This window comes from Halichoeres trimaculatus, unplaced genomic scaffold (genome assembly GCF_033239565.1).
Source record: "Halichoeres trimaculatus isolate MK-OKI-2021-1 unplaced genomic scaffold, fHalTri1.1 fHalTri1_scaffold_3, whole genome shotgun sequence".
In the NCBI taxonomy this organism is placed as follows: Eukaryota; Metazoa; Chordata; class Actinopteri; order Labriformes; family Labridae; genus Halichoeres; species Halichoeres trimaculatus.
The window spans coordinates 37,514,032-37,534,360 of NW_027437181.1; the positions used below are offsets into that span (position 1 = coordinate 37,514,032).

General features: G+C 41.6%; 1 protein-coding gene across 1 annotated transcript; it reads right to left on the reverse strand.

Annotated features, from left to right (window-relative positions):
• Positions 1-393: 393 nt before the first annotated feature.
• vps35 (VPS35 retromer complex component) lies at positions 394-19,500 on the reverse strand. The gene is made up of 17 exons (XM_074666882.1): positions 19,359-19,500; positions 17,914-18,012; positions 15,847-15,943; positions 14,770-14,893; positions 13,576-13,758; positions 12,228-12,447; positions 9,158-9,241; positions 8,535-8,644; positions 8,078-8,174; positions 7,295-7,443; positions 4,716-4,923; positions 4,166-4,321; positions 3,798-3,920; positions 3,523-3,702; positions 2,083-2,322; positions 1,811-1,954; positions 394-1,643 (listed from the first exon to the last, which is right to left on the reverse strand). The coding sequence occupies exons 1-17, from the start codon at positions 19,359-19,361 to the stop codon at positions 1,464-1,466; spliced, it is 2,397 nt and encodes a 798-aa protein (XP_074522983.1). The 5' UTR covers positions 19,362-19,500; the 3' UTR covers positions 394-1,463.
• Positions 19,501-20,329: the final 829 nt, after the last annotated feature.

The following is a 20,329-nucleotide window of genomic DNA, read 5'->3' on the forward strand; positions in this document are numbered from 1 at the left end:
AATCATTTAGAAAAGAGAAATACATTTTATTTGCAACACTATAAAAGCTATTTAGTTTCAGCTTTCCCACTTTATAAACATACTTTTTTCCCCGGGTTTTCTTTGTGCAACATTTCAATCTTCTCCACATGATGGACAGAATGTAAGTGTGTGCTTTCCGCAGATGAAGGTCTTGAATTTAAGACGAGGTTAAAACGTTTCAACTTTTCTTGTACTCTTGGGAAAGACAGAACTGGCATCTATTCCATTAATATATATATATATATATATATATATATATATATATATACACATATACACACACACACACACATATATATATATATATATATATATATATATATATATAGTCCTCATATAATCAAATGTGCATTGAATACAGACAATAAGTCATATTGTTAATTTGAATTTTATTTCAGCAAGTAACAATGATAATCGCTATCATCTGCTTTGTCTGTATCTGATTCACAAGTGGTTTTACACAGGGGAAAGAAAGTGCTCCACACTCTGCTCTCAGCAAATCAACAGCTTAGAGAGAGGGCTCAGCAGGAAGTGTCAGGAGGCAGCAAACCATTCACAACCTTTACATCATGGAGACTCAACATGGCAACTCACGAGCAATCCTGAGGGACTGTTCCAACCTGTTTAATAAAGGTGACCTGTGAGGACAGCACCACCAAGCACCTGCTCACTGACTGCACCTGGACAGAGTCAGACACTGGAAATTAGTTATAGAGAGTTAAACCAGGTCACACCTGAGCATACACACACATGCTGCACTTCTGAACATCAATCTGCTGAAGATTAGTCCAAAAATAAACCAACACATGAGATAAGGGCTGACAGACACGCCTGGTGGTAATCAAAAGAAGCATTCCTGAAGAATGACAGGATGGGGAAGTAGGACTTTTGAAAAATAGGAAACCTGTTTTCATTTTTACATTTCTGATACTATGGGGTTTCTTTGATCTCTGCTGGCACAGCAGGAGAATTGAGGATCATGCAAACTGCTGCACAGAGATATGTGCTTCCATTTCTCTGGACTCCTCCCTCCTGCAGAGCAGCTCTGACTCAGGGCTAGAAACACCACCACAACGCTTTGTATACTTTATACATTTGATTAATATGTTCACATCTTCATACAGAGAGATGTGAATAAGCGAGGGGTGAGGACTTGTGAATACAACTAAAAAGAGAACAATTCTATAGACATTAAAATAATACAGGTTAAAGACAGATTGGTCAGATAGGATTCATAAAGGAATGGTGCCTGAAGCTTGCCGCTTTGCAAAGTGCAGTATTGCTGGCACACTTCTCAAATTGTAACATCTCCAAGCTACTTCAAAAACAGCTGTGTTGCATGAGATGGTGACGAGGACATGAGTGAATTCTTTAAGCTCTCTTTGACACTTATTTTTATTTCTGGCCTACAGCGATATACTCATAACACCAGGCGAATAGTTTTAAAGGACCAGGCCCTCGTAGGCAGGGCCCTCAGATTCAGGGGACTCTCTCTGCAGGCGGAGATGCTCCAGTGTGTTGTGGAAGTGTTTGTTGATCTGCTCTGTTTCTTCGCTGGCTTCCAGATTGGGCAGATCTTCCCTGATCTTCTGGATCAGCTGGTTTAATACCTGGACCGTCACCTGGATTGACAAGGAAAGAAGAAAGTATCAGACTATTAATTCAGCAGTTTGGATCAGACAAAAAGTCCAGTGTGGGAACATTTATGAGCTACATGAAATAATCTTTCTGTCACTAACTGCAGTTAAGTGACAAGATTTCTATGTAGTTTCTCATCTTGGTCTCTTACCGCATCGTTTTCTCGCTCGTAGAAGCAGACATATCTGTTGAGGATTTCGATGAACAGCTGGACCTGCAGCGACGGGTCCATGCACTGGTTTGCTATCTTCAGGGCTTTCTTTAGACACTCCATCACCCGCTTCCCATCACGGATCTGTGGATGGAGCCAAACAGGTATTCTGATGAGGTGATTGGGTGTGACCTGGTCAATCATGAGTGTGTTCATCTCACTTTGATGTAAACCGTGTCTTCCGTTGTGACCCTGCATTAACTGAGCCTCACCTCTTCACCATTTTTGTCAGTGCTGCGTCCTGACCAGAAGAGGTGAGCACAGATACTGACAGCTCGGCACTGGTCAGGTTTCTTCAGCAGCTTGGAGGCAGCCAGTGCGCACTGAGTCCTCAGAGGCTCGTGGTTCTCCTCACTGAAACATCGCATCCGCTCAAAGGTTCCGATTATTAGAGTGATGGCTGCCAGCTGGGCTTTGGAGTCACTGATCTCATCCTCATACAGCGAGAAGGCCTGTGAGGGGGACAAAACAGGACTTTTCATTCAAGAGCTGCTGATCTGAGAGAAATGCTTTCCTGAACCAAAGACAGTTCTACCATCAGAACTGTCACAGGCGTGTACGCCACCTGCAGCCTTGATGGCTTTGCTGCTTGTGCTATGTTGCTTTACTGCAATCTGCTGGTCAAACCACTGAACTACAGCCACCCCAAAATGTTTGGTAGCAGACAAGGTTATAATAGTTAACTAACGAAAACTAAAAAGGAAAACTAAAATTTTAAATACATTGCAGTTAACTCAAACTAATAAAAACTAGAAAAGAAAACAAAAACGATAAGTAAACTAAAACTGTATCTTGTGTTCACAAAACTAACTGAAACTAACCAAAATGATAGACAAAATTCCCTTAGTTATAGTTTTTGACAATATTAATAGCCTTTAGGATTTAAATTAATCCAACACATTTTCCCAACCAATTTTAGACAGTTTTCGGCAGTTGTCAGAGCCGTACGGCACCATCATAGCAACATACTGGGACGTGCTTGTTTACTGCACTGACTGGCTGTGCTCTGCGCTGCGACGAAACATGGTGGAGCAATGAATCAGAGCATCTGTAATAGTTTAATTTCATGTGAATCTTATTTTATTGTTACAGAGTCCAAGTTTCTAATTATTAAAGCTCATATTATATTGTTTTATATAATTTATGTTTATACTATTTTTATTTAATTCATGTTCACATTTTTTTTATATAATTTATGTTTATATTTTATATCAAGTTTATATTATTTTTATGTGTTTAAGGCAGCAGCCAACATTTCAGTATCAGCATTGACTGAGCAGTGAGCACTATGTTGAACTGGAAAATGAACTGTATGACAAAATATTTACTCTGACTTTTTTGAATCCTGCACCTGGTTAATAAGGTGTGAAAAACTAAAACTAAACTGAAACTAAACTGAAACTAAACTGAAACTAAACTGAAACTAAGCCTTGTTGCAAAAATTAAACTAATAAAACTAGAAAAATAAAAACTAGAATGCCCGCTCCAAAACTAATTAAAACTAAACTGTAATGAAAGAAAAATGTCAAAACTAATTAAAACTAAACTATAATGACAAATCCAAAACTATTTTAACCTTGGTAGCAGACCCATCCATCCAGACCCTGGAACTCTCACACACCTTCAAGTCCTTCAGATGTTGGACAGCGTACCTGTGACATGAACTCATAAGCTACAGTCTCATGATTCTCAAAGCCAATCTCTCCTGCAGCCAGCGCCCCTTGCAGGAAGAGTCGGAGGGGCAGCTCAGCCAGCTCAGCCTTGATAAGTGCACTTATGGTCTGGTGGGCAAAGGAGAAGATCTTCTGGCACTTTTTCTCCCACTTGTCATCCTGAAAAGAGAGACATGTAGACTAGTGTCAGGTGGGATGGACAAAAGTTTCAGAGGCAGCATTCAATTCAAGTAGGAAACAACATGTCCACGCACCAATGAGGAGTTCTCTTTGTATCTGAAGGCCAGCTGGTAGGCTGCAAACACCAGAGGAGGGAGTGTGTAGCGAATTCTTTGGTTTCCACCTGCACCAAAATGTTTCCTGGCTGTGTTCAAAATCTGCAAAGGAACCAAGTTTAAGTTCAACAAACACAATCAGAGACAACCACACACAGTTTGGGAAAAGGGTCTTTTTCTCCAGCCTACAGCTGATCTTTACTGATCTAAAGAAGACCCACTGAAGCCTGAAGGTCCACATGATCACAGGTACATAAAGCTAAGCAGGAACAGTGTAAGAGCAGTGTATTTCAGCAACAAAAGACTCATGTGTTTGCTTTCTTGAAGGATGAAGAGAGGGGACCCACAAGGTACTGTTGATCGGGATCCTCAGAGTGGAGCAGGTGGATGAACCGGCCCACGAGGCTCTGCTCCTCAGCAAAATCCTCAGGGTCAGGATCATCAGCTGGTTGGTCCGGCTGGTCTTGAATCAGTGTGGAAACCAGGTTCAGGATGGCGTCCACCTAGAGCAAGCAGGAGGGAGTGTAGTTCAAAGTGGATTCACTAACTTTGGAAGTTAAACCTCATCTTTAGTGATATCCTCAGAGAGTCACACTCAGCACCAAAAGAGTGACACAGTCCACTTTCACATCATGGGAATATGGTTTCCTGTTTACTCTGAGGACCGACGAACACCACAGGTCATCAGAACTTAAGTATTTGGAATTTATTGCACCGTAGAGGACTAAATTTAAAGCTGTACTACAGTACCCCTGTAAAGAGGGCAGGCTTGGGAGAAGACGCACTCTGTGTACGACTCCTATGAGACAAATCTTTGCCTGGATCAGCTGGGAGTGTTCACTCTGATGATAGACACGGTGCCACTGTTTATATAATGGAAGACCTGACTTCACCTACCTGCTCCTGGGCCACAATGGTGGTGTTGTAGTCCAGCGTGTTGCTCAGCACATAGCAGCTCATACTTTTACGTGATTCATAGTCAAAGTACTCAAAGAGTGGTGGGAAGTGTTTGAGCTGCAGCACTGTCAGGATGTTGTTGTAGGTATCTACAGGGATCTTCAGCAGCCGGGTAAGCTCCTTTGACACAGCACTGCTGGTTGCTATGCTGCAGAATGGAACACAAAGAGAAAAGTCAAAAAGTGAGAAAAGTGTCAGAGTTTGAAATCAATTAAGGACTGTTTGTCACCTAAAAGTTGAAAAGTTTTTCCTTCAAGTACGATACGATACGATACGATACGATACGATACGATACGACACGGCACGGTACGGTACGGTACGGTACGGTACGGTACGGTACAGTACGGTACGATACGGTACGATACGATACGATACGATACGATACGATATGATATGATATGATGCGATACGATGCGATACGATACGATACGATACGATACGATACGATACGATACGATACTACAATACGATACGGTAAGATACGTTACGATAATACAATACGATACGGTAAGATACAATATGATGCGATGATATGATACAATACGATACGATAATACAATACGGTACGGTACGATACGATACGATAATACGATACGATATGATACGATAATACGGTACGGTACAGTACGATACGATATGATACACTTTATTGTCCCTCTTGGGAACTTTGTTTTGGACTCGCCTGCTGCTTACAAGTCTCCACAAGTACAAATGTGACATGAAGATGGTGGTGTGGTTATTTATCTCACTCCTCACTCTCTTTGAAATCTAACACTTGCTGTTACCCCAATTAGCTGTCCCTCTTCTGTGAATCATTGAGACTAAATGCTGACTTTAACCTGAATGAGTGACACTTCTTAAAGGGGAATTACTGGCTCTCACACACTGCCCTCTTAGTTGGCATATTAACGCATCGTCTTTGAGGAGGGTGAGGGCTAATAGTGGAGCAAAGTCATTCTGCCTCTGATCCCCCCTCAAAGGTACTAATGGAGTTGGAAAAGGGAAAGAGAGTGATGATATAAGGGGTCAGAGTCTATGCATGTGATGTTACCAGTGAAACAGCAATATACAGTTTTTACAGTTCCACAGTTTCATTTAGTAGATGCTTTGATGTCAAAAGCAACGAACAACACAAGCAAGAATTTAGACAGAAGGGAAAACCCTAGTTAGCGTGACAAAGTGCTGCAAGTTATTAGGCTACAGGTGCTGCCATTAAGTGCAAGAAGACTTTTTTTTCCTATCGAGAATAATGTGTCCATAACTAGCCACAATTACTCGCTGCAACAATATGGTTCAACCTTTAATAACATTTAATGATCAATGCTGAATATTCCCTAAGAGCTGGGTCTGAGACCTTCTGACTCATTCTACCCCCAACAACAAAGAAGAGAAGGGTCAGATTGAGTGCTTAAGTGTTCCCACGAACATATGAGTTTTCAGACATCTCTTAAAAGTAGAAAGGGACTCTGCGAATTCCTTTCTACATCTACCTGAAAGGCAGGCAGGGAAGAAGTAATTGATTTTAAGAAGAAGACAGAGGTTGTTGTTGTTGATGAAGAAGAGTATATTTTGTTGTTCTACACAAAAGAATAAGAGTATTTTCTGATGGAGAATCACAAACATACATCACATGAGTGTAAATCATTAGATTTTGGTCCAAAAACATTAGAGAGAAATGAAGGAAACCGGAGGAGACAGAGACTGAAAAGAGAGTGAACATGGGTGTACAATTTCCAAGCTGGGAGTCATCAATGAAAAAGTTGGGTCTGAAGGACGACGCTGAAGTTGGCTACTTTCTGCTCCACAAGTGCTTGTAACGTACTGTTGAAAAACATTTCCGTAAACCTATGGGTTGTAAAGGCCATTGTTTAAGGTTTATGGTATGGTCTAATAAATGTAAGTGTTTCTATGTTTGAGAGTTTTCTTTTCTCTCTGACAGTCAGAGATGGATTTGGTTCGGTTCAGTATGGTTTGGCACGGTTCGGTAAAGTTAAGCCTGATCCCATTTGTGTTTCCACAGCAAACTGTGCCCTCTTGTGGTAGGCGGTGTGTAAGCCAGATGCCAAAAGCCACAGCTGCTAAATAATAGCGTGACGCCGTAGCAGTGCAACACAGTTTACCCTGCTAATAAATCCAACTCGTCTGGGTTAGTTGGGGATCTGTCCCGGGATAAGTCAAAAGATGCCAAAGAAATACCTCAAAAAGTGTGCCGTACCGGGACAAACAGAACTGGACTGCTTGGTGGAAACGCGGCTTAACATTACTTGTGAATTATAGAGGACTGGGAAGTTTTTTCATAAACCATTCCATCCCTATTGTTTGTGCAGCTGAGTTTATGGATGTCTCTTTCAGAACCAAACGTTTCTGAGTGTTTATTTCCTGTGTTACCTGCAACCCTCTTTGTCTGCACTCAGCCAAAGAACAGCTTCATGCTCAGGCCCTTGTCAGGGGAAAAATACCCCAAAATGTGAGAGCAGAAGTGCCCACCTCCCCTCCAGCGTGAGTGTGTCAGGACTTACTGTTCCAAGTTGAGCTTGTTGAATATCTCCACAGTGCCCTCCAGAACTTTATCCACGTAGTCCACACGGTCCGGGTAGCATTTCATGGCCAGATTGATGAGCGAGACCTGCAGAGAGACCACGTCCTCCGAGGGCATGTCCTGACGAGACTGAGACAGGAAGTAGAGTGAGACAACATCTCGCAGCCAGCACAACAAACCATAACTTAATGTCTGCACAGGGAGGAGACACGACCCCCAGCCCCAGTAAAACCATACACAGCCAGTGGAGCGAAACTTTTGGATTTCACTCCTACACTCTGTCCTATCAGCACTTCTCATGGTTCCTCCAACAATCCACAACTTAACAAAGACCCCATCACACCAGACCGCAGCACAGGGTGGGCCATATGTTTCCATACATTCATTTTATGATGGAAAAATGCTTTTATTCATGTGCTCTACATGATAACCATTGTTCCACATATGAATGTGTTTCCTCTCATTCACTAGGACAACACAGAGAGAGGAGGATCCTCCAGCTGCTCTGTTAGCCTGAAGGTGTGCAGTTTCTGTTTTCTCTTGGCTGCTTTGAAGATCGGTACATGGGACAAGTGGTGTGTCAGTGCCAGTATAAAAAAAATCAGACTTCCAGAAAGACAGTTACCGCGCTCCCAATAAAGACAGGCCTCTATTTTTCAAAAGGCCTAGACAAGCATTTACAAAAGTAACTGGAAAAAGGTCAACACAGGATCTCAAAAGAAGCTGAAATCACATGATCTGGTGCACATCTAATGCTGCTTACCTGGATGACAGTGGCCACTTGCTGAGAGAAGATGTCAAACAGTTTGATTTCAGCTGGGATTCCTGGGCCGTCCTCTCGGTGAGCAAAGAGAGCCAGTCTGAAAACAAATCAGCTGTTAGCCCTCTGTACCTGACGCAGAAAGACTCCAGCAGGCTCTGCAGGCCTGAGGGGCCTCATTTCCTCCTGCTTTTTCAGCGTGACTGAAAAACACACACTTACGCACCTGGTCACCTAATTTTACAGCTCTCAGAGGTAGGAAAAGACAGAAGCTCTCTGCAGTGTTTCTAATGAGATCTACATCAGCACACACTGAGAAGAAGCCTCCCTTCACTGAGTCCCCTGGTTTTGTCACCTGACTCTTACATGTACTAAGATCCAGATCATTCAGTGATGGTAATGTACATTAAACATTAGTTTTACCGCTGACCCTGTTTGTTCACAGCGTGCCCAATCATACCTGTCAATGAGGGCGATGATGATGTTCTTCACGTTGACATGTTGGTGGAGCTCAGCACAGGATCGCAGGAAAGGGTTCAGGGTCTGAAGGTGGAACTCATCTGGGAAAACCTGAAAAAACACATCCAGGTAGGTGAGGAGTGTGACACTGGTCTCATACCTGAAGAGAATTCACAGTCTCTCACACCTGGACATTTATCCTCCACCATGGCACATACAGACATAGAGACAAAAAGAGCTACAGCTGCATCGATCTCAGCCATCGTCATTAGAATGTTGTCGTCTGATGTCATCTTCAGGTAAGCTGACACTAGTTTGATACACAGGAAGCTTCACTTATCAAAAATGACACGGTACCACCTACTGAAGCAGAGTGAGAAGTTCTCGGCCTGAAGCCCCGTTCTCTTTTCTGCATATATACACAGACAGGACCAGATGCCCCTCTGTGGCTTTACGATCCAGCTATGACCTTAGACTGCTGTGCACAAGTAAATGTACTGATCCATTCCACCTGAGTGAACGTCCCCTCACATGAGTGAAGTAAAGGTTAAAGATTAGAGTTAAGTAGGAGAGAGTTAGGATACATGAGGCTGTCCTGTGAGGCAGACTCAGACTTTTGCCTACCTGAATGATGCACTCCATCAAATACTCCTGAGCAAGAGAGTCTCTGCAGTTCACCACCTGCTCCAACACTCCAGGAAGAACGATCTGTGGAAAAGAGAGAAATAAAACGTGTTAATTTCAACGAATTCATCAGACTGATACATTGGGCGTAGAGGTGGGCAGTATACCGGTTTCATCACTGTCACTGGTATCATATGTTGCCAATTTTGCTATACCGTAATTACCGCAGTAAAGCACTGTTACACCAACAATTAAGTACAAGTAGTGGTTAATTTAATTTCATTTTATTTCACACAGTTTGAACCCTGCAGCTTAAACAACGGCACGGCTAAATTACAGATATTTACAGTCTACCGAGCTTCATACCCTAGTAGCATTAAAACTAGGGCTGCAACTAATGATTATTTTTAAAGTCGACTAATCTTTCGATTATTTTTTCAATTAGTCAATTAATCATGGTTATTTTGTGTTCAACCTAATTGAGCCTTTAAAATGTGCAGACCTTTATAATTCAACCTGTGTGTTGCATTTTCACTGCTTTTACCCAGAGTTAGGTTTTCGCCTCTGATTGGTCAGCCCTGTGTCATGTTTGTTTGTTTGTCTTTATTTCATTCATGATGACATAAACAAATGAAAGAAGAAAAAAAAACAAAAATCTCAAAATGAATGAAGCAGGTAACAGAGAAATGAAGTTGTTGTACGCAGTGTTGGACAGACCGCTAATTAGTGACTTTGGGCTTGTTTTCTAATGTTTATTTGCCTATAGGGGCTTGCTTTTCTCTCTGTACGATCCCGCCTGACTCTCTCCCAGCTCTCCATGACAACGCGTTTAGTTTCGTTTCTATACATGCGCTATTTCGCTCATGCGCACTCTGCCCCTCCTCCTCCCCGCTGAGTGTTACCAGTGCAGTGTGAGCTTCAGACTGAGAGCCCTTCAGATAAATGTCCTCTCTTTTCAAAAGTTAGGGGAGTTTGACTCAGATCCTGAAAAACTGTCTGTAACATAGAGTGAAGGAGACTCTCTGAATCACTTTATCAGACGCTAAACTCTGGGAGCTGTCAGTCTGTCCAAGCCAGAGATGCAGAGCCTCCGTCAGCGCACAGTGCTCTCTGGGAGTGGAGATTTTTCCTCATCAATATTCCTCACGTATGAACTTAGTGATCTTTTCCCATAAAAGTATCCAATAACACAGCACCTCATGCTGTGAACTGAAGTTACAAATTAATATTACCCCCTGGTATTTGATTTCACCAAGTGACAATGACAATGAAAACAATATTACGACGCAATGACTATTAAAATTTGCGTTGAGGAATTTCTATTGTTGACTTAGTCGAAAATGTCAACTAATCGTTGCAGCCCTAATCAAAATCAATAAATTTCTTGATTGTTTTCGTTATCAATAAAATGCGTGCCAACAAAAATACGAGTTTTGCCGAGCCATGACGAAGTTTAGGCATAAATAGCCGGCCTGCTCCGGTGCGTCCGGAGGGAGTGGTCGCTGTTATGTCAGCAGATGTTTCTGCTGATGGGAAAGGCACATCAAGTGTTGTGCTAGTTTTTTATGAGTTTGTTTTCACTTTTTTGACCAATAAACATGTAGCTGAAAATTGCCTTTGATAGACTCTTGTTCTGAGGATGAAGCCTGAGTGCTGTCTGTTGGGACAGGTTATTGCTTTTACTCCTTGTGGGTGATGATGATAAATATCTTGAAACAGCATTAATTGATTTAGGAATCCTACCTTGGATTGATAACACTGTAGACCGAGCAGCTGCCTCTAAAGTTTTTTTTTTTTTTGGTGGTTCAGGCCCCAAGTCTCAACTCTCTGTTCTTCTTCTCCAGTCAAAGTCACTGATCTGTCTGTATCTCTGTGTATGTCTGTTGTCAGTCTGTTGGGGTGGCTCAGTGGTAGAGTAGTCGCCACTCGATCAGAAGCTCAGGGGTTCGATTGCAGCTCCTGCAGGCATATGCCGAAGTGTCCTTGAGCAAGACACTGAACCCCTTATTGCTCCCACTGTTGGTCAGTGGTGTGTGAATGGGTGTGATTGTATTAGATAAAAACTGATGGTTTCCATGGGAAATACACCATCAGTGATTGAATGTGGTGTGTACGGGTAAATGGGACTAAGAGTTTATGCTTTGAGTGGTCTGAGAGACTAGAACAGCGCTGTATAGTAAGTACCAGTCCATTTACCATTTGTCCAAAAAAACACATCAGTGAAATGTTCTGTCTCATGCTACAGATGTCTGTTTTATAGCAGCAGTAAAGGAATAAAAGCTCAGAAATTTGAAGTGCTTAGACAACCTTGCAGGCTTTAGAAAACACACTGAACATAAATTCAGGAAAACTCACAGAACAAAAAACTAGTAATGTGAGTTTTTACAAATTTATCGGCTTCCAAAATGTTATTAGTTAATTGCGCACCCTTTTTAAATAACATGCAAAAAGTCTTTTTTTTTCTGTAAATATTCTGCCTTCCTCAGATCCAGTTTGCTCACCAGTATAGTTCACTCTAAGCTTGAAATGGGATAAGTTTCTCTTCTCCAAAAGCACATTGTGTGCAAAGGACTTTTTCTAACCCAGTATTAGACATTTTTCAACTGCTAGGTTCACTTACAACACAGAACAGAGTCAGAATCATGTTTTGAAAAGACTTCACTTTTTCACAAATTGGCAAACTGCAATTTAACACCGTTCAAGGAAAAATACCGTTACATAAATTTTGGGTCATATCACCCACCCCTAATTCGACAGTGTGTATGTTTACATCTCACAGACCTCATCACTTTCTCCATTCTTCTCACCTGTTGTGGACCACACAGCAATGACCGGAGCATGTGGGCAGAGCGCAAGCAAATTTTGAAAAGAGCACAGAGCGGGATTTTCTTTTCTTTTTTTTTTTACCAAGGGTGGGAAGGCGGAGCAGGGTGCTGTCCTACTCCAGTTTCTCAAAACTAGACCCAGAGAAGTGGCCACTTAATGAATCTCAATGAAGAAATCAGATCGTTTACCTGTATCACCGTGACTGACGTATCTAAACAGACATAGCGCGCACACACACACACACCTGTTTATACTTCTCCACATTGACGCCCTCCAGCTGACTGAGGCGAACCAGGTTGGTGCCCACCAGAATCCTCAGCTCCTGACGCTCCTTCTCTCTCTTCTCTCGGTCCCGGCTGTGACCCTGATGCTGCATTCGGACCCATAACTTGTTCATCTCTGCAAAGTTGAGGAGGACGAAGTCGATGGAGTCGTTGATATCACCGGTCATCTCCTCTGTTCCCCTTTGAGTGGAGGAAAAAGAGAAGACCAGGGTTCACATCAGAACATCAAACATGTAGTGGAGTTAAGAGACACCGAGGCAGACATTGTGTTAGTGTGTGAGAGAGATTAAGACAACTTAAAACTTTCCTCAGGCAAACAGCCATGCGTGTCGAGAGTTTGGGAGACAGAAAAAGTAAAATGTTTTTTTTTTAATGCGAGCCTGGCCTTCGCTCCAGAAATCTACCTGGAAGTCAGGTAGAGAACAGGAGAGGGGGCAGTTGTTGTTTTTACAGTAGGAGAAGAAGACAGCTATGTTATTGCTTGTTACTGTTGTTGAAGAATAAGACGAAGAAGAAGACAATGGTCTAATAAATGAAAGTGTTTCTATGTTTGAATGTTTTCTTTACTCTCTGACAGTCAGAGGTGGATTGGTGCTTTATTGTTGAATGCTAGCTCTGTCAAACAGAACATGAGCTATCAGAGGTTTATGTGGCTGTCATGGAGCTTTCTGCCTGTTGTTTCTCCAGCTATGAGACATGTCTCACGGCATCAACGGCCATCAACATGACGTTCAAAGTAAATTATGCCATCTTCAGGATCCCATTTGATCTGCAAAGGCTGAAAGTCACTGAGTGATGGAATGTCACAGATGGGCTCATTCTAAAATCTAAACACTTGAAGTCGCGAGAATTCCAATTTTTGCACACTGCACCTTTAATGTTCACGTCAGAGCTGTGTGTTCAGCGAAAGGAGGGAATATATGTGTTGTTAGCTTAAACACATAAAGCATTAAGAGAGCTTGAGATCTTAATGCCCTCTGAACTGCTGAGTAAGACACCCCCCCCCCCAAAATAAATAAATAAATAAATAAATAAATAAATAAATAAAATAAATAAATAAATAAATACATTTTTTTTAAAAGTGAAATTTGTGATTCAGTCAAGAGACTTTTTGAACCAGGTTGTAAATATGTTAATTTCTGCAGTGAAAACAGCTTTAATTTTTTGGCTTGGTATGTATGTGACTCTCGGGACTTCTGGAGCCAGCCTCAGGCAGAAACAGCAGATTATAGCACTTCCACATTGTCCCATTTTCTTAGACCGGAAGTTGCTGCTAGGCTACCACTGAGTATCAGTAAGAGCTCTCACTCTGGCTGCTCTCCATCATCTGGCAGGATGTTGCGGGTGCACTGCAGCAGGTAGTTTCTGAGGAACAGGCCCCTGAGAGGATGCTGTACACCACGACACATCTCAACAAGGTCCTTCAGGATGTCTTTACGAGACTGAGGAAAGGAGCGAACGTACACCACGCCCACTGTGATCAGCAGATAGCTGCAGAGAAAAGAGACATGAAAGAGTTTATATTATTACATCTGTCCTAAACAACCAAGAGGAGGATTATCTCTGTACTGTTGAGTTCAAATGTTGTAGCTATCCAAAGATCCATTATGAAAAGTGAGAGGCTTCACTGAAGCCCAGGATGATGTGGGTATAACCTAACATAGAGGGGGTCGAGTGCCAGCAGGAAGAAAGGATGATGGTGACTGGTTGATGTAAACCAGAGCCAGGACTCAATATTGATATTTCAGTGAACCATGGCCCTGACATGTTAAATTACAGACCTTTCTCTGCTTGACTGGCAGGACATAGCTAACCAGGATTTACTAACATTACACATTACAGACATGTCTTAGAGCACCGGGCTGTCAGCTGCGCTAAATATAGACAGCTAGTTGAACTACCTACAAACTGACAGTGTTTACTTGTTGTCACATTAGCCTACAGATACACTGCAGCACCGGGCTGACATATAGCCAGCTGCTACAACGTTTGCTTGATGTCACGTTTCAAACAGTAAAGCTACGTAACTGTACTGATAAATATCTCGACGCGTTGTATCCAGTAAAAAATTTGCTTGAACAAAGAAAATTTGTTTTGATCTGATCTCCATTTAATTCCAAAACAAACACAAGCCCGCGTTGCGGTCTGCCAGCGCCGCAATCACTAATGGCTGAGCGCAGCTGTTTCGCTACAAGTCTATTTCTCCCGGAGTGCACCGCAGAAACACGTCTCGATCTGCAGGGCAGATCATACGAAACAGGACATCAGGCACAAGAGCGATCAGAATATCCAGTCATTTTAATATAAAACACCATGTTCTGACTCCCGATCTAAAATCTCATCCTTGTTTATCAAAACTAATGTCTCTGGCACATGGCCAGAAGTCATTAGCAGGTAAGATCCCAATGAAATCTGAGCTTTTGGACAAGGAAGGGTTTATCGTTTTCTTTTATTGACAAAGTGCATGTGTGTGTGTGTGTGTTGTAAGTGGTTGAAACTCACAGTCTGGGAATAATGTTTCCTGCATACTGGACCAGCTCGTACAGATCTGCCACCTTGCGCCCTTTAGCAAACTCATCAGTCAGGTAAACTTCCAGGTAGTGGAGTTCATCAGAGATAGCCATGTCTGACCCACTGTTAGGGACTGAAAACACACCTGAACTTAACCACTCACACACATTCATTTCTCTACTGCATGTTGATGGACAGCAGCTCCTGTCCTCAGCTCTGTTCAGGCTCAGTGCTGCAAACATTCCTTCAAAGCTCAAATACTCGGAACCTTAAACCATGTCATGAATGTGCATGAAAACCCTGAGTGAGACTCTGGAGAGAAAGTCTTGATAATTAACCTGATATTCTTTTCTGTGTGTCTGGGTTTATTGTTCATTTCCAAACTGAACACAGTTTTCAAAGAGTGAGATCAGCACAGTTTTATCTGTAAGTGAGCTTCAAAGCAGGTCTGATGCCAGTGTTTCTCAGAGGTAACTCCTTACGTTTCACTTCAGCTTCTCAGGAGGTAGTTGGGGACAGTGGGGCAGCTGTGGCTCTTATTCTGAAATGTAGGGGCTCAGTTCCTTCCCCTGGTTGTCCGATTATCAAGAGCACATGTCCTCAGGAAAGACACTGAACCCTAGATTTCTACAGAGTTAGCAGTGCCTAAATGTGTATGGAAGGTCTCATCGGTGGTGGATGCAGAGCCAGCTTTGAGACATGCTTTGGTTAATACTGTCTGGAAATGTTCAGGTTACCTAAGGCAGCAGCTGAACTGGCTGAAGCCTGATCCTGAGTAAAAAAATGTGCAGGTCGAAGTGCACAACTGTTTGCTTTTAGCATTCACAGGCTCAAATTGTTTCTTCAACAATAGTCTGACACAGCAGCAGTTTTCCTTTGGCTGGATGGATAAGCTCGTGTGTTATTGAGTTCTGATCACAGTGTTTCTAACTCCACTGTTCTGCAAGGTGTTGGTGAAGTCTGGTGAGTTCAGAGGGGAGCTCCAAAAATAGTTAAATCATAATGATACAAATATACCACACTTACCGCATCAGTGCTGTCTCATATGTGAGAAAATAAAAAGGATACAGAGCTCATAGTAGCTCTTTGGAGACAGCATGGAGGTCCTCAGCTCACCCAGCATATTGGAGGCATGCTTCAGAGCATCCATCAGCTTGTTCTTGTCCTACAGGCGAAAGAGGATTCCCATTTTAAACACTGAACTTTAAACACTGAAAGAAATGTCATCAGCAAAGCTTCACCTGAAATATCAACACAGTGAACAGGTGAGAACAGGCTGATGGAGCAAAGACACCTGATAAACACACAGAGCTGCAGAGGAGGATCATCTTCTGGTGCTGCTACAAGTTCTTCCACACAGAGAGCAGCTGTGACTCTTTGCAGTAACAAAGCAAGCTGGAAGGTTTTTCTCACAATAAAACACAAACAGCTTTAAGTCAAGCTGGATGTGACCTGCAGCTTAGTGGATCTGTTATTGTGAGTAAGCTTTTCATGAGCAGGAGTTCCATCACAGCATCCAATTATTTCAACAGAGCAGGACAGAGACACGCAGAGACAAGCCTTTTTGTAAGGATAAATACTAGGGATAGAGCGGTTCATGACAAAATCCTGAACCGTTTGAGTTTGCTCACTGGGTTCAGGTGCGTGTGCTCTGTTCTAGGAATGCACGATTATATTGGCACAATATTGGTATCGGCAGATAAAAGCTTAGATATGAACATTTCTGCTGATAGTCACAGCCGATAAAGTGCTATTCAGATAGGATTATTATTATTTTCCATCTGAAAAATAAGATCCTTAAATAAAATGTAGCACTTCATTTATTTGCACTGCAGAGCTCTGTGTCTGTCACCAGGTTGTTACAGTAGCTCTAAAATAATCAAATGCAACTTGGTCATGTTTAAAAATGCATTGTACATTTCAAGTTCATGTGTTCTAAAGAAAATATTTCTCTGTATTTCAATACTGAATGTCTCGAGTTTGAAAAAGTAATACATTTCTTATTTATGGTAAAATCAAATATTTTTTGTCTTGTTTTATGTGTGTTTCTTGAACAAATAGGACAGTTACAATTAAGAATGCATGATATTGGATTTTCGCCAATATCCGATATGCCGATATATCGAAACCCCTTTTGGCCGATACCGATAATCATAAGTTTGTTTGTTTTTTTCACTGTAAAGAAAGCTAAGTCTATCCTGTACTGGAATTTATATGTTACTCTTATTGTGACTGTTTTTCCGACCCCTCTGGTGAGTTTTTTTTAAAGAGGACAATTCTTGTGACTTTTCCGGAGTTTGAAGTATGTTTTGATCGCCTGAATGGTCAGCCTGTGCCATCGTGAGCCCGTCCCCTTCCCAAAACAAAGAGACAGTCCTCCTCACTTGCAGCAGATAAAATCACATTAGTATGTGTCTCATTATGGTGACTTCTCTTTCTCTTCTATTTCTCTCTCCTACAGAGTCCATGACAATTGCTTGCGAATGGATTATTATGCAAAGTAGATAGCAGCATTATTTAGTGGCTTTTAGTGACTTCTGGGACAGCCAATAGTGACTTTCCTTACTGAGGAGCTGGCATGTTGAAACTAGCAATGCTCCACTCAGCTTTACTGATGTTTTAAATGTGAAACAGCCTCATTCTTTCAGGTTTTTCATGACTAAACATGACATAATTGATAAAAAATATCTGTTGATAGTGGATTATTAGGGTATATGGTACAAATAAAGGTGCTAAAAACAACAGCAATACACACCGAACTGAACCAAACAAAACTGTGATAAGAACCGAACCGTGGATTTTGTGAACCGTTCCAACCCTAATATATACTAAGAAACATTCAAATCTATTCAGGAACTCACAGTCAACTCTGCTTTAGAGGACAAAGGAAACCCTAAACAGCTATCATAAAGAATCAACCTTTTAATGATCTTTGCCTAATTGTTCCTCTGCTTCGCCTGTACTCCAGAAACAGTCACTGTTTTTCCTCAGGGTTAAATGACTTGAAAACAGATTGGTGATATTCCCAACCTTTATCGCGTATGAAGTACATGTGCTGGAAATATTTTCTCCATCAGCTTCAGGTTTAATCCACAAACACAGAATTAAACCCAGAATAATGACAGATTACCGTACCAGGCACCGTTTCATCTGAAAAGACTGGACCTTGACAGCCTGCACAGCTTCATCCAGAAGCTTCTCCTGCTCGTCGTGTGGAGACTGCTGGGTGGTCGGCTGCAACGCAGGGTGAGAGAAATTAACAACCTGTACACACGTTAATCAAAAATGTTAAAAACAAGTCAGCAGAGTTCATCCAGGAAGTCATCCAACTTTACAGGTTTCATTTTTATGAGTTAGCAACTACAATAATCCAAATGCATAAATAAAATAACATATATGCTGGGTTTGCACGGGGGAACAGATCAGACTTTAAAAAGATGTTAAGGTCCATTCATTTACACTAATGTTAAACATTTCAGACAAATGGAAGTTTGTGAAAGCAGCCCCTTTCCTTCCTCATATTAACTAACTTATTGGTACAAGACCTCTCCTCTGCATAGCAGTGGACCTAACATGCCTGCTTTATTTCATGATCCATGTGGTGTCTACACAGACATTTTAAGTCAGCTACTTACTAAATAATAATAATGATAATAATAATAATAATAATAATAATAATAATAATAATAATAATAATACAATATTTTATGGAATATAGCATGTTTTCTTCCCATGTGAAATAAAGAGAATGACCGAAGACCAAGAACATTAAAGGACACTGTGCAGAAACGGTTTTAATTGCCCACAGCCCAGACTAATGTCAGGTGCAACAACACGACAGTACAACAACTCTGAGCCAAAAACTCTGACAGCAGGGGCAGAATCATGTGTGTCATTCAAACGCCCCAAAACATAACATTAGACATGATTATTAACATCCATGGTGTCTGAAACTTCATGAGGAAACAGAGATCATACGGATTTCCAACCCGGGGCTGTACCCAATCATCCGAACTGCACGTGAACGCATCATAAGTGCCCTAACTTCGCTGTTCGGGCGCAGTTAGCATAAGACAGCGATCACACCACAAGCATTTATGCACAAAGGGTCAAAATAACATGCAAATAGCTGTGTCTTATCGTCACAACAAAGATGATCTCTACTAATTTATGATATGAGTTCACGCAGGAACATTAACATTTAGAGAAAATGACACAGCAAAGCGGAAGAGCATGCTAACAACAGCTAGCGTCAGTGAACAGCCTCTCCTACCCAATTCACCAAGATGTTAACATATTTTGGTTGACGAATACCGCATGCTGTGACCGCAAATTTCTCATAAAGAATGTGAACAAACAATAGGTCAAAGCTTATGACCTCTCTACCAGCCTGTTACCTTGTACATCGAGCTAGCTTCTGTCAAACGACAGGCCACTCATAGCAATCTGATTCTGGGCCATTCTAACGTCACATCACACACTTACGATAAGTTATCTTACCGTTGAGGAGTCAACACACTCGACTATGGTAAGAAAACGAGCAAATACATGAAATCTTGCCCTGTATGTAAAAAGCTTACCATGGTTATTTGATGTGTACCAGATCCGTCGGAGAGGCTGGTCTGTCATGTGACTCAAATTAGTGCTGCCTTCACGGTCTGAACTCTGCTGCTGCTACCTCATCAGAATAGGGGCGTGGCCTCTGCTCCACTACCGGTGTTGTGCCAAGGTTCTTACCCCCGACCATAGATATACATAGAACGGCCACAAATGACCACAGAATAAATTTCATGATGGAAGTTTTTGATTTGACCATTTTAAGGGGGGGATACAGATTTTTTCAGGCGAAATATGGCCTGAATTTTTTTTATTTCCCCCCCCCCGTATCTTAGGGAAGAAGTGAGCCTGTCCTTTAAAGCTCTCTATAATTGTCAGTCATAATAAGAAATGGCCACAAAATACATTTTTCATGATGGTAGTTTATGATTTGACCATTTTAAGGGAGGGGTACAGATTTTTGCAGGCGAAATATGGCCTGAAATAATTTGTATCCCCCCTGTATCTTAGGGAAGAAGAAGTGAGCAGTCCTTTTAAACTCACAAAACTTAAACTTCACAAAAACACAACAGCGTTTAATGAGAGAATAGACAAGCTGAGGACAGGCACAGAAAAGAGGATCGTTCAGAAACTGATCATAAATCTGTGAATAACGTGTTGGCTGTGAGTTTAAAGTACAAAACACTGAACACAACCATCATCAAATCAATATAACAGAGGATTAATAGGCCTACAGAAAACTGACTGATAAATATCTTCCTGAGAGACACAAAAAGGTGGGTTATATTAAAAAGCTTCAGAGTTCACGATCAGATGGGCTCTAGATAAAGGCTAAATCATAATAATCTCACAATTACGCATTTTACCGGAAAAGTGATCCATGAGCTTCTAAACAGCACAAAGAAAAAACAGAGAGCAGTTTTTCTTCATGGTGTGTGTGTTTAATTGGTTAAAAGAACAGACAAATCTCTGTTTCTGTTTCTGTTTGATCAGA